General features: G+C 38.8%; 1 protein-coding gene across 5 annotated transcripts in view; it reads left to right on the plus strand.

Moving 5' to 3' along the window:
- KATNIP (katanin interacting protein) overlaps window positions 1-13640 on the plus strand; it is a 62536-nt gene that overhangs the window by 22850 nt on the left and 26046 nt on the right. For 4 of the 5 annotated variants that reach the window (XM_086622168.1, XM_086622164.1, XM_086622169.1 and 1 more), the window contains 4 exons: window positions 461-601; window positions 5933-6830; window positions 11345-12079; window positions 12650-12858. In XM_086622168.1, the coding sequence (XP_086478294.1) occupies window positions 461-601; window positions 5933-6830; window positions 11345-12079; window positions 12650-12858 (1983 nt within the window). The remainder of the gene's footprint in view (window positions 1-460; window positions 602-5932; window positions 6831-11344; window positions 12080-12649; window positions 12859-13640) is intronic. The other variant, XM_086622167.1, reaches the window with a different exon arrangement.

The raw sequence follows: 13640 nt of genomic DNA on the forward strand, positions 1-13640 counted from the left end.
AATAAAATTCTGTAAGATTCCCCTCTTTAGAGGGCAAAACAGAAGTGTAAGCACTTTAAGAAATCATAAAATGATTACATAGTGTCCATTGTGCTCAGTGATCCCCTCTAGTGCCTGCAAAGCTGATTAATTTGATTAAAATAAACTGGTCTTGCTTTGACCCTGCAGTTACAAAGCGTGGCAGGCTGCCTGTCGTTCGTGAGCGTGCAGATGTCTTACTGGGACAGCAAGCTGCTGACCTTTATCTGATTGTCAGGTTGTTGTGAGCTGTCTTACAGGCAGGAGAGTCGGATTTACTGTTTGGAAATGAGGTTAGGGTTTTGCTCTTAACTTAGCAGATTTTATTAAATGGTTACTTTTCTAATCGATGGATGTTTTTCTTTGGAGTGGTGACTTAATTAAAACAGGCTGCTTTAGGAGAAAGAGTATTAGTGACAGTCTACTTGTGCGTGTTTTTTAGACCACGAAGGAAAGCTTCCTTTGGATGTGCCCTTTCCATCCGCCCATCCAACTTTACTTTGTTATCCGCAATCCCACCCGGTCACGTGACTTTGGTATATCCAAGATCAAGATTTGGAATTACAACACAACAGCTCCCTGTGTAAGTAGTATTTTCTCAACTCCTCTGTATGTATGCACTACCTTGCCTAGGGAAAGTCAGTTTGATCTTCTTTTCAAAAGTGTGAAATAAAAGTAGATACTGTTTTCTCTAACAAAATAGGGAGCTAGGAAGGGTCCATGTCTACTGTGAAATTTGCTTTTGTCTTAATTGTGAGTGGTAGCAATATAAGTGTTAAATGTTTTCATAGGCACAATTACCATTTTCTTTCAAAGCTGTTAAAGGTCTCTAAAGACCTAATAAAAGGCTTGCATGTTCTGTCAGTTAATCCATTGCTGTTCTGAGAAATAAAGATACAAAGGTAAGTGCATCTTAATATTCAGGACTTTCAGTTGTTTATAAATAAATATGTGTTTAAATTTATGTTTTCTCCTTTATATAAGTATAAAAAGGCTGACTGTTGCTTGATTTTGGTTTTGTCGCTTTAATTAAAAAGTAAGCTAACTGTGTGTTCATAATAAAACAAGTAATCTAGTGTTACAAGAGAGACATCTCATGGCAGATGGTCTCTTGTTTGTGTGTTTGAATGTCACCATGGAAATTATTCTTGTTTGTAAGCTGCAATGTTAAGAAAAAAATCCCAGGTACTGGATCAAAGAGGATTTACTGTCCTGGATTATAAATAAGAGGCTTTATCACTCTGGTTTTTCTCTCATCCATGTTCTTATATAAGCACATATGGTAATTTATACATATGGAAATGGCCATGGAAGGGACAGCTTAAACAAATTTACTATAACGTGATTTATATTTATTTTCTGGAATTTTAATAGCTTTTTCTATTAAAATGTGGGCTACAGAATGTTCCATCATCATTAGAGAGTGTGAAAGGGACTGCTGTTTTGGGAGGTAATAGTCTGATTTGTTACCAAACCTACTGAATATAATGCAGGAAATATACATACATGTATTTCTGTGTTTTGAGGCACTATTTTTTAAAAAAACCTCTATGAGGCAAACTGTAAAATCCATTAGGAGTATAATCCCATGGATTTTGGTGACAGTGCAGCAGTCTACACTGACTAAAGAAATGTCTCATTATCCTTAAGATGAAAGAATAATACAAAGCTGTTCTGCCTAATTCTATAATTTGTCGTGAGCAAATTTTGTCTGAGAAGTATAAAACTCAAAAATATAATTAACTAGCAATTATCTTCCTGGTAATGGAAATCCAGAGCCAGATTTCTGTGTCGTTTTTGGCAATCATTCTAACCTCCTTCTTCCCTCAAAAACCGCATAAGTGAGAGGTGTCCAAGTACTACTTAAAAAAACAGACAAAAAATTAATTCAGGCGAGTACTTTTGGATTGTTGAAAATGTTTGAGTTTCAGCACTTGAGTCTGGAAGTAGAAAAAATATGTTTGAAGGAAGCTGTAAAAGTCAGATTACATCATTGTCATAGATTCCTTGATTCAGTGTATTACAAGGAAGGTCTCAGAGAATGCTTCATCTTGCCTTTATTTGCTTCAGATGAGGTCTGTGAAAGAGGAGGTTGTTTTTAGTCTGTAGGAACAGATCAAGTGTAAGTTCTTTTCAAGTTTGTCTGAAATACTTCAGCAGTTTGCAAATGCTTGCTGCAGCCTTGAAGCTGCATAGTTACTTGATGCTATTAAAACTCTTTTCATAAGATGCAATATAATGTCTGTTGTAAGTCTTCACAAATGGAATTAATACTTAAATGCATGAAGGTCTTAGTTGCTCTCCAGTTGGATCATTTTCTCCTTCAAGTGATTGCCCATATGTGTGCTCCTCCTGTGTGTATGTTCATGTCCGTTCTCTTGAGTTGGAGAGTTTTTTCAGTGCTGGACTACCACCGGGATGCATTGTCTGCAAGGATGCAACAGCTCTTTTCCAGCAGAATTAAGTTTATAGAAACATATTCTATTAATTCTTGACTTATTTTCTCTTGCTACTTCTCTTTTGCTTTTTGATGAGAAGTCAGCTAAAGGCAACTTCAAGTCCTCTGTCCAGGTGTAATTTGCAGAAAAGTGCTTGTGGTTTTAAGCTTTGTCCTTTGTGCACAAATATCACTGAAATGGCCAGAAATATCATTCCTGTTGCTTCATTGGAAAGCACTATCCCAGGAGCCACTCTGGGAGGACTGAAGGTGCAAGCTGCGAAGGAATATCAAGAGAAACTATTTTCACAAAATCTTTTATTTTCTTTTCCTCTGACATTGATCATACCTACCTGCTTGTTTATAGACATTGTGCCCTTCTAATTACTCATCTAGGAAGAAAAAAAAAAACCCACCTTGGATGAAGTTTTGACTGTTCGTTTACAGGATGGCTTCTTGATGGAATTACTCATGAGGAGGGGATTTCTCCAGCCTCCTTGTGCCTGAGTGGAGTTAAGCAGTGGTAGCAGGAGAAGCTAACCGTTCTGTCACTCTTTCCCACCACATCTGATCATTAAGCAAGAAGGGAAGGGAGGGAATGAAAAAGAGCAGTTCTTAGCCTTGTGTGTCTGCACATTTGCTCATGAAGTCCCTAAGATCTGTTCATACTTTTCCTGCCTGAGCCTCAGTCTGCTTGGAATTTTGGTGCAAGGGACATTCATTAGCTCTTTTACTAGTACTTCATGAATAAATGATGTTTCTGATCTATCAGCTGTTACTAATGCCTGCTCCTGTTCAGTCTGTCTCTATTGTCTTAGAAATATCTGTAGCTTTGGCTGGTTCATCTTGATACAGTCTGGATACCTCTTTTGGGGAAGCTTCCTAGGATATCTATCCCAGACACTCCAAAACTTCAGAGAAAGAGATTTCCCACTGACTGAAAGAGTAATTTTGAAGTGACTGGCCGTTTTCTGTGCTTGACTGTCCCTCTTTCAGGGAGAATAAGCTCCACTATCTCATTGGGTAATGTTTTCTCTGTCTACCTGTCTTCCTCCAGATCTGGTGGGTGGAATGAGATTCATTTAAAAACATTTTGTTCTTAAGAGGTGGCTGATTTTAATTTCAAAAGATGAAATTGACAAATACTTTTCAAAATATACGTGTGTGTATTTCTGTGCTTCCATGCAGTTTATATGTGTTCCCAGGTAAAACCGCAGAACTAAGGTTTGAGTAAGGTTTGAGTAACAGCAGTAAAGGCCATTATGTAGAAATGTTGTGGTTATCCCAAATTCAACTGTGAATATCCAATCTCCCTAGCATTTAAGAGAGACATTAACAGTCCAGACATACAAAGATCCAAAAATAACATTACTGGGGCATCCTGATGGTCTTGATTTTTCCCATCATAATTTCAGGCAAAGCCATGCTGTTAGCTTTTAATATATATAATTATTAGAGTGTTTTGATCCCCAGTTAATCTAGCAGTGTCCTTGTTCAAGGGAAAAAAAGTCATGTTTTATAGCCAAATGCGTCAGTACAGACATATAGTGCTTTATGATACTCTAGGAGTAACACAGGCAGCCATGACATAATGGCCAATTAATCTGGGTTTACAGCTGTTCTCTGAGAAGTTAGTGTGCTGGTTTGGGCTGGGATAGAGTTGATTTTCTTCACAGTAGCTGGTATGGGGCTGTTCTGGATTTGTGCTGAAAACAGTGTTGATAACACAGGGATGTTTTAGTGACTGCTGCTCCTCACCCCACCCCTCCAGCGAGTAGGCTGGGGGGCACAAGGAGCTGGGAGGGGACACAGCTGGGACAGTTGACCCCGACTGGCCAAAGGGATATTCCAGACCATATGACGTCATGCTCAGCATATAAAGCTGGGGGAAGAAGAAGGAAGGCGAGGATGTTCGGAGTGATGACATTTGTCTTCCCAAGTCACCGTTATGCGTGATGCAGCCCTGCTTTCCTGGGGATGGCTGAACACCTGCCTGCCCATGGGAAGCAGTGAATGGATTCCTTGTTTTGCTTTGCTTGTGTGCGCGGCTTTTGCTTTCCCTGTTAAACTGTCTTTATCCCAACCCACGAGTTTTCTCACTTTTACCCTTCCGGTTCTCTCCCCTATCCCACCTGGGGGCAGTGAGCGAGTGGCTGCGTGGGGCTTAGCTGCCAGCTGGGGCTAAACCACGACAGTTAGTGAAGGTTATCTTTTTCTATCAGGAATACATCTCACATTCCTACACCTACTCCCCTTCCTTAACTGTAGCTCCCTTGTTACACCTAATCTTCTGTTTTCCCCCCTGTGTGGGTCCATATTACATTTTTCACCTCATAAATGTTACCGTTTGGAAAGCAGTAGCACGGAAGCTATAAAGACCTGTAAGCTGTAAAGAGTGCATGCAGGAGTGAAAAACTGGAGACGCTTGTGCTTGAAGGTGAGGGAGTAACTGGTTTAGGCTGGAAGCAGAGAAAAATTTAAATCAGTATTCAAGGAGAACCGACATTCAGGAGATGAGCAAGAAGGATGAAACTGAAACTTCTTACTTTAATGAAAATCTTCATTGTTTCCATGAAAGTAATGAAAGAACAGAGAGTCTTCAAAGACTCCATGTGATGGACACATTGCCGAAATTTAGAGGGCAGAAAGGAGATAGATTTTGTCTCATCTTCTATATTTTCTTTGAAGATACTGGTATTTTTGTCGAGAGGGCGAAATGGTTAGATGGAAATGATAAAGAGAATAGAAAGAACATTAGTTCCAACTTCAATGGAATGAAAAAATCTAGTTTTAGTGAGAGCCACAGAAAAGGAGAACATAGAGATAAAGTTGTGAGTGGCAGAGTTGTGCATGAAATAAAGGCCTTCTATTTAAAAGACTAGTTAAGTGTTGGAATAGGCTATCAAGGCAGATTATGTGAAAACTGTTAAAAACAGCTTTCTTCACAATGGTATAGGTTATTTTGCTTTCTTCTGTGGAAAGAGATGGACCAGATAATTTTTTTTTTTAGTGTCCTTTGCAGCCTTGTATTTCTGTAACGCTTTATGACTCTTTTTAGCTCTAGTGGCTTTGATCTGGATGGTCGTTTGCTGTGGAACATGTCATGAAACTAGTGAATCTTAAAGATGCTGAAGCAAATGTGCCTCTGGAATTTATATCCTGATCAAATATAATTATACTTAATCTAGACTTCCTCGCTCAAGCTTTTCTAAACATTTAAGCCTTGTCAGCCAAAATGGTTCATAGTAGTGTCTGGCAGGGTTTTTTAGTCTCTTTAAATAAGATCTTAAATATTCCACAGTATTTTTCAGTTGTTTGAGCTTTTGATCAAAAAGTAATCAGAAGCATGTTACTGATACTGGATTTTAATTGTTTTCATCTGATTATCGATTAAATGTTCAAATGTCAGAGTTCCAGAACAGTGATATCTAATGCTCGAACAGCTTGATAAAAATCTTCATACTTTTATTTTTGTAGGACCTTGATGTTGGAGCAAAGAAGGTGAAATTATACCTTGATGAGAATCTTGTATTCAATGGTGAACTGGAGAGAGCCTCCGGAGAGCTTCTCACTGACCATAGCACTACAATTGACCTTACAGATCACAAGCAAGATATCTCTGTGTGTTCCTCAAATGAAACGAAAGAAATAAGTGCATCTGCAGTCACACAGAAGAAAGCAGACCTACATTTAAAATGCTTACAGTCAGACAATACTTCACTAAACTGGAAATCTCTGCCAGAAGAACATCTTCTTGAGCATAAGATGGACTCAATCAGCTTTACAAAGAAAAATTTGTCTGAGTTAGAGGATGATCTGAAAGTGTCAGCATCGCAAGTTTGTATAAAAGATGCCAAAGAGAATGCAACAGTACAAGCAGTTACAGAGCATGTTCAGTCTGACGATGAACTTACTTTGAGCGAGCAAATGGAAAAGTTAACAGGAAGAAAATTGTCTGATTCTACAAGTGCAATTCCTTCTTGGTTACAGTCATCTTCCCAAGTCACAGAGAATAATCAAGTTACTTCCAGTAAGCAGAAGCCTCCCTGGCTTGCTACAGAACATTGTTTAGGCTTGAGATTACAAACACAGTCAGATGGAATAATGAAAAACTTTTCAGATCTGACTAATGAGAATGTCAAATGTCAGAGAAACGAGCTGCGAAGATCCAGCAGTAGAAATGCAAATGAAGATGAGAGATCACAGATGTTAACCAGAAAGGATGATGGTGCAGGCTTGGACATTTTGGAGCAACTTTCCAGCAAAAATTGCTGCAGCTTACCGTACCCTACATGTGGAAGGAGAAGTGTCAGATGTGTAAAAAAGGAGGGATTAAACACTATAAGTCTTGGAGAAGGTGACTCCGCTTTTAAAGGTAAGAACTCACAATAGCAACCTTAGTGCAAGTGCTGACATGTTCCCCATTTTGCAGAAACACAGAATCATTTAGGTTGGAAGGGGACCTCCTGAAATTCCTGGAGGTATAAACAGCAGGATTTTGTTTGTGCTGTTTGCAGTATTAATTTTTTCTCATTGATACTAGGACAATGCTCAGAGTCTCTCTCCTTTTCCTACACCTGACGTGAAATGCTCCTTTTCTGAAAAATTTACATTCTGAGTTAGTGGGTTTAAATTTATTTGGAGAAGATTGAAGACTAAATTTTAGTAAATTGTATTCTGAAAATGGAGAAGTCCTGCAGACAGCAAATGTTTGCTAATATCAATGAAAATCTGCAAAAAGATAAAGAAGCGGGTGGCCTGAAGGTAGTGAGTAAATTTGCAGAGTTTATTTGTGTAGTAGGTTTGTGTCTTTCTCAGGGAGAATATACGCTGAATATATTTATTCAGAGTGAATGGAAAACTGCCCTTATTTTCCCTTCTCTGCTTCTGACGTTACATACTTCTTTGAAACCTCTCCCTCAGACGTCTCTGCTCATTTATGAAGAGCTTTCTAGTAAATTTAGTTGTTACCTGGTCCATACTTTTGATTATCCTTGTCATCCTTCTCCAAACTTTTTTTAGTTCACCTGGATCCTGTTGGAGGTGGGGAATGCAGATTTGAGTAGTTGTGTTCTGCCTCTGGCAGTCACTAACAGTGTGTCCCCAGGAAAGAGTGGGAGAGTTAGGCAAGTTCTGAAGTTCCTGCTCTCTCCCAACCTCCAGCAATTTATGGCTAAGACATTTTCTGAGTGTGGGGTTAATATTTTTGTACTTAACAAGTCTAAATAACATGAGATGTATTTAATCCCCCCTTTTTGATTTCAAGCCATGTGTCACTCTGACTCTTTTTTTGGACCCTCCATACCCTTTATTTGGCATTCTGTAATTCTTCAGCATTCACTAACTTGTCTCAAATGCAGAGTCTGGCAGAACAAGGACAAGATGACCCTGAGAACTGGAAGAAGAGGTTACAAAAATACAAATTGAAATTTCTGGGGTGATTTAGTATAACTAACCATCAGAACAATATGCGTGGAAGTGTGGCTTGCTATATGTTATATTTGGGTGTTTACATTAAATTTATGGTTGTAAAGGACAGGAAGTATGCCTAAATGCAGGAATGCCAGTTCAAATTCTACAGCAGGTACTGTATGGATTTTTCAGACAAAGGTGAGGAAAATGGTTCTTTCTAAACTTAGAATGTCTGAATTTTTCCTTCTCTGCCCCTCTGTGGAGAAAACAGCAATTTTGTAAGTATATCGGAAATTATACCTCAAAGAAGAAAAAAGTAAGGAAGTAACTGGAATCACTGCCACCTTCCCTTCACCCACCCACTCACCACAGCCCATTTGCTTCACACGTTTTACAGTCTCTCTGCTAGATTAAAGACTTGTCAACGTTATGGAAACTGTAAATAAATCCCACCCTAGTAATTTATATTCAATTGTAAAAATGGTAACAATTTAGAAGTTTTAATGTAAACTGTAAGATGAGGGTTATTATGATTCTAATTATAACGTCCTCTAACTTTGCTCAGAGCAAGTTTTGTCATCTGATACTTAAAACTCCCAATATGTGTTTGTCCCTGGGAAAATGGCATGTCATCCACCAGCTTTTGTTCTCTCTGTACTGTACTGTGCAGGGTAAAGCTGCCGACGAAGTGGAGCTGAGTGAGCATTAACAACAGGGAAACAGTTTTAAGTGTTTCCCCAAGAGTGCTGGATTTTAATTGGTATGGGGCTGGGGGAACTGCGGTTTCCCAATAGCAGTATGTGACAAAGGGGAGGCTGCACAGCCTCCTATGCCATGTCACAGCACATCGTTGGTCGTTAAGTGAAGAATAACAAGAATAACAGAAATTGGAAGTAGCGTGTGCATGCATACTTGGCTCGAGTTAATGCTGCTATAAAAACATGGAATTTTTCTTTGATAACTGGTTTAATGTGCAAAGGAAACGATGGAAGTACACTGATAAAATTTGCAAATAGCGTATAATTTGGGGTATTATGAGTTAAGAAGATTGAAGAACTGCACAAAAAGATGAACTTGAGTACTGGAGTAATAGCAACAGAATGCAATTCAATAGTACTGCTGGCAAGGTCATTTGGGGACTAATAACAAAAAATTAAGTTGTAAGCTGAGGAACCATCAATTGCAAATGATCGCGGAAGAGAAGGATGTTGGTTCAGATGACAGATTGACTCTGAAATGCTGGTGTGTGTGAGGCAGGCGTGATTACAGCAATGTGCTCCAAGGACAGATCAGCAGAGGCATTTCTGTTGGGGAAATGTTAATGTCTCAACAGAGGTACTCGTGAGACGTCAGTTGGAAAACTGCAGTTCTGATCGTTTTCAGGAAAGCTGATTACAAAGTGGAACAGATACAGAAGAGAGCTTTCAGGATGATTTGGGAAATGAAGCATGTGATTGCAGCACGGAAATATGATTGCTATTTATAACTGCGGGGAGTAAAAATTAACACAATAGAGGGGAAGAAAGGTGGTTTTTTCAAGCTGGTGTTGCCCCAAAATACAGTTTACTAAAGTTTTGAGAGGAATTATATGATGTGTGTTGCCATCAGAAGCAGGACAAGGGACTTGATGATTCAAGACACCCCTCCTAAACCGACAGGGGAGATGCATGTTTGAGGTGTCGTTGCTTCTGGACTCTGCGGTAGCATCCGTCATACAATCCTCTCAGGCATGCAGAAGACTGGGAATGCACCTGTAACTTCTGCAAATGGGATCTTCTTTATCTACATGCAGAGTTTATTGTTCACATGGCTCCACTAAAAATAATAAGTTTTAGATTCTAAAAGAAATGCCAGACTCTGTGAGCCTTCAGCCGTTGACCTCTGCTTTTGGGCTATTCTCAGCTCTCCTTTCAGAGCTCCACTTCTCCTGTTGTCACTCCTTAATGTAGCTAACAAACCTGTTAATCTCCCATTGAAAATCACTCCTATTGACCTGCTGTGAAAGTGCTTTGGAGTTGTAATCTCTGTACTGCTTGGGGTATTTAACATTAAAGAAAAAAAGGTAAAGAGGAAAAAGAACAGGGAAAAATCTCCAACACAAGGAATGTTAATGAATGTCAGATGCTCTTCTGTACATGCTAATCCTGAAATTTTCAAGCTTTGACATTTTAAAGTGGTAAATATAAATACAATATCTTCTCCACATAAATTGTGAGGCTCTGGGGAATACTGCTTGGGATCACCCATCCTATGAGTATCCATATGACAATGATTTGTACAGCAAAGTGACTTGTAAATGACTGATGTTCTCTGAAATATGTACCTTTGCTTACTATCTGTGTTCCTCTTGTGGGGTAAGAAGGAATGGCCAGGTTGGTCTCCAGCCTTTCATTCTGGAAGACAACTCTCTTTCAGGTAGTTTCCCATCTGCTTTAAAATTCTTATTTTTATCTCAGTTATCCCCAATGTAAATGATTATTGGCCATAGGTAAATTAGAAACATTGCCTTTTTCCCAGTGTTTCCAAAAACAAAGTTAAAAGTTAGTCTTGAGCAGTCTTTTGGGAAAACATTATTTTCATTTTACTGCAATTGGCATTTATTCTTGATAGCCATTTGTTTTAGTATCCACTCAAGGACATTGTACAGAGGTAAGATGTAGCCCATGGGCCTGTAATTGTTTAGTACTCCACTTGCTTTTCTTCATTTATTTGAAGAAAATACATAAGGACTGCATTATTGAAAATCTTTGTTATTATCTGCTCTTAATTGTTTTGAGATGGAAATTAAGCAGCTCCCCAGTGCAGTCACAAGGAGAACGTGCTTTGCTCCCGCTGTGCCTCTCTAATGTGTTACCCCCACTGCATTCCTGTTAGATATTTTGTCATTATCCCCTTCTACACCTCAGACTGCCTAAAAAATTAGAAAAATATTTGGACATTACCTGCATAGGATGCAACACTCACCTCATCTTCCTTATATGCTGAACCTACTTCTTTTCTCATCACTTTTCTGTATATACATGTGTCTGATTTTGATGGGAAGCACTAGCTTTTCTCTGTACTCCTTTAGAAACTTAACCAGTTCAGCCATTTCCAACTGTATAAGATCTTCTGCAGAAATGCAGACAGATGATTTAAACTATTGTGACAGCCACACGATAAGTATCACCGGGCAAAATCCCAATTTCTGTAAGTGTCGAGTCAAGAATTCGCAATCTCAAACTTAGTTGTGCTTTTGTATCTTGGCACGTGCTCTGCTCTTCAGTATTTAAAAGTGATTTTGTTATGTCTAAATGGGGAAGGGAAATTGGGACATGTAGCCTTCATAACAGGGAGGTAATATAAAAGTGCTACTGTAGCAGTATTTCACAGTAAAGGAACACCAATATGACCAGCATAGTTCTGGAAGGTCTGTGTTGTAGTGGTTTGCTTTAAATCCTGTTGATGCATTAAATGCCTATGTAATGTTGTTTTCAGATGAAGACTTTTCTATCAAGGACATGGCAACCTCTAGAGCAAAGTGGCACAATGAACAAGAACACACTCTGCAGGAGTCCTGGAACTCCTTGGTAAAGTTTAATTATTCCCATCGTGGCCGAATCTCTAACATGGATTTTCAAGGAGATATCTTTGATGAGTTTCTCCATCAACAGAAAATCAACCGGCCTGGAGAACATCACCAAATGAGAAAAGACGGACTACAAACACTACCAAAAAGGCAAGAAGAAGAAAATTCTGTGGAAGCATATGATGGAAATGATTTCAAAATCCCTGTTTTACCTTATGGGCAGCACTTAGTGATAGACATTCAGACAACATGGGGAGACAGACATTATGTTGGTCTTAATGGAATTGAAGTCTTCAGTTCTAAAGGAGAGCCTGTTCAGATTTCAAAAATAACAGCTGAACCACCTGATATAAATATTTTACCAGCTTATGGCAACGATCCCAGAATAATAACCAATGTACTTGATGGAGTAAATCGGACGCAGGACGATATGCATCTCTGGCTAGCACCGTTTACCCCTGGAAAACCTCACTTCATCTTTATTGACTTCGTGAATCCCTGTCAAGTAGCCATGATTAGGATTTGGAATTACAATAAATCTCGCATACACTCTTTCAGAGGCGTGAAAGACATTATAATGGTGTTAGATGAACAATGCATCTTTAAAGGAGAAATTGCAAAAGCTTCAGGAACCTTGTCCGGAGGTATGCTATCATTTCTTATTTTCTTTGGGAAACAGGAGTACAATACAAACAAATACAATCAACTTGTTCGTTATCACTTTCCACTTCAGAGCAAGCCGGCACTTTGTATAATATTTAGTCCTTTTGATTTCAAAATGTAATGCAGAACCCACCAATACATTCTTCAATGATGTTGTCAATTTTAGTAGCATAAAGAGCTAATCTCTATTCTTAACGACATCTTAGTAACAAGACCATATTTCAATAACATCAGATAGTCACTAGACATTTAAAAGTTGCAGATTTTTACTTGTTTTCACAGATATGGTCTTTTGGAAAAGGTGATGGAGAAGCTTTTTTCCCATTTTCTTTTATGTGCATTTGAAATTTGACTGGGCTCTCTAGGTTTTTCTGCTGTGCTGTACAAGTTTGAGAATGAACATACTAATTATATCAGTAGTCAGTATCAATTTACCATGTATCTTTAAACACTAAAGCAAATTAAATGTAAAGAAGGACCAAAAATAGTTTTTATCGCTCTGTGTATTCTTTTGTATGATTTCTCTATTTAATTCTGTATGTTGCCTTCAGCTCCAGAGCACTTTGGGGATACCATATTGTTCACTACTGATGATGATATTCTGGAAGCTATATACCACTGTGATGAGACATATCATGGAGAAATGGAAAATTCCAGCTCCTTGAGATACGAGGAAGAGCTAAAGAGGCCAACAACTGCTGATAGGGAGGGAGATGAAAGACCTTTTACACAAGCAGGGTTAAGAACAGTGGATCAACAGGTAGGGGCTTCAGAACTCTCTATAAATGTGTTTCTGAAACGTGACATGGGAGTAGGAGACACTGGTTTCCATGGTGGAGTGAAACTGTGCAGAAGAACTAATACAGCTATCTGTCTATTTTGAAGATTATTTTTTTTTCCACGCACTCAATAATTTATGCGATTTTTTAAAGCCTAAAAGGTCCTCCAAATTTTGGTTTCCTAATAAGACTACAAGGAAGGCTATACTGGATTGTATTTTTTTTTTTCTTTATTTGCTTAGGCAGAGATTAGAGGGAGGTCTTTTTGATTTAGGTACTCCTGAAGGTTTAGGCCACTGTCAGTGATTATTACCATGCAGTTATTCATGTAATGAGTACCTGTGCTCCCTGTCACTCCAAACCAAAGCTTTTTCCGTATTTTCCACACAGAGGAACTTTTTCATACTCTTACTTGTTTCTTCCTCCACAAATTAAGTACCTTATGTGAGAAGGATCTCCCCCTCTCAACCCTCCCCTTATTTTTTTCCTCTTTCATTTTTTGACTAGCATCTCCATAGGTCTGTGTGCATTTTGCAGCATAAAAGTGCCCCTTTACTATTCCATACAGGAGGTATTTTACTTCTTGGAGGAAGGCTGTATTTTCAAGCACTGGAATCTTGCCTCATACCACTCCAGCCCAACAGTCCAGTGTCCTAGCAAAGATCCTGCAAAATTTTCTGCTCGAGATGGTGTGGGACAGTCTTTGACTTGATTCCCATCAAATCTTCTACCTTCTTAGAATCTTTATGAGCACCTACTGTTG

The sequence above is a fragment of the Tauraco erythrolophus genome, chromosome 17, assembly GCF_009769465.1.
Source record: "Tauraco erythrolophus isolate bTauEry1 chromosome 17, bTauEry1.pri, whole genome shotgun sequence".
Taxonomy (NCBI): Eukaryota; Metazoa; Chordata; class Aves; order Musophagiformes; family Musophagidae; genus Tauraco; species Tauraco erythrolophus.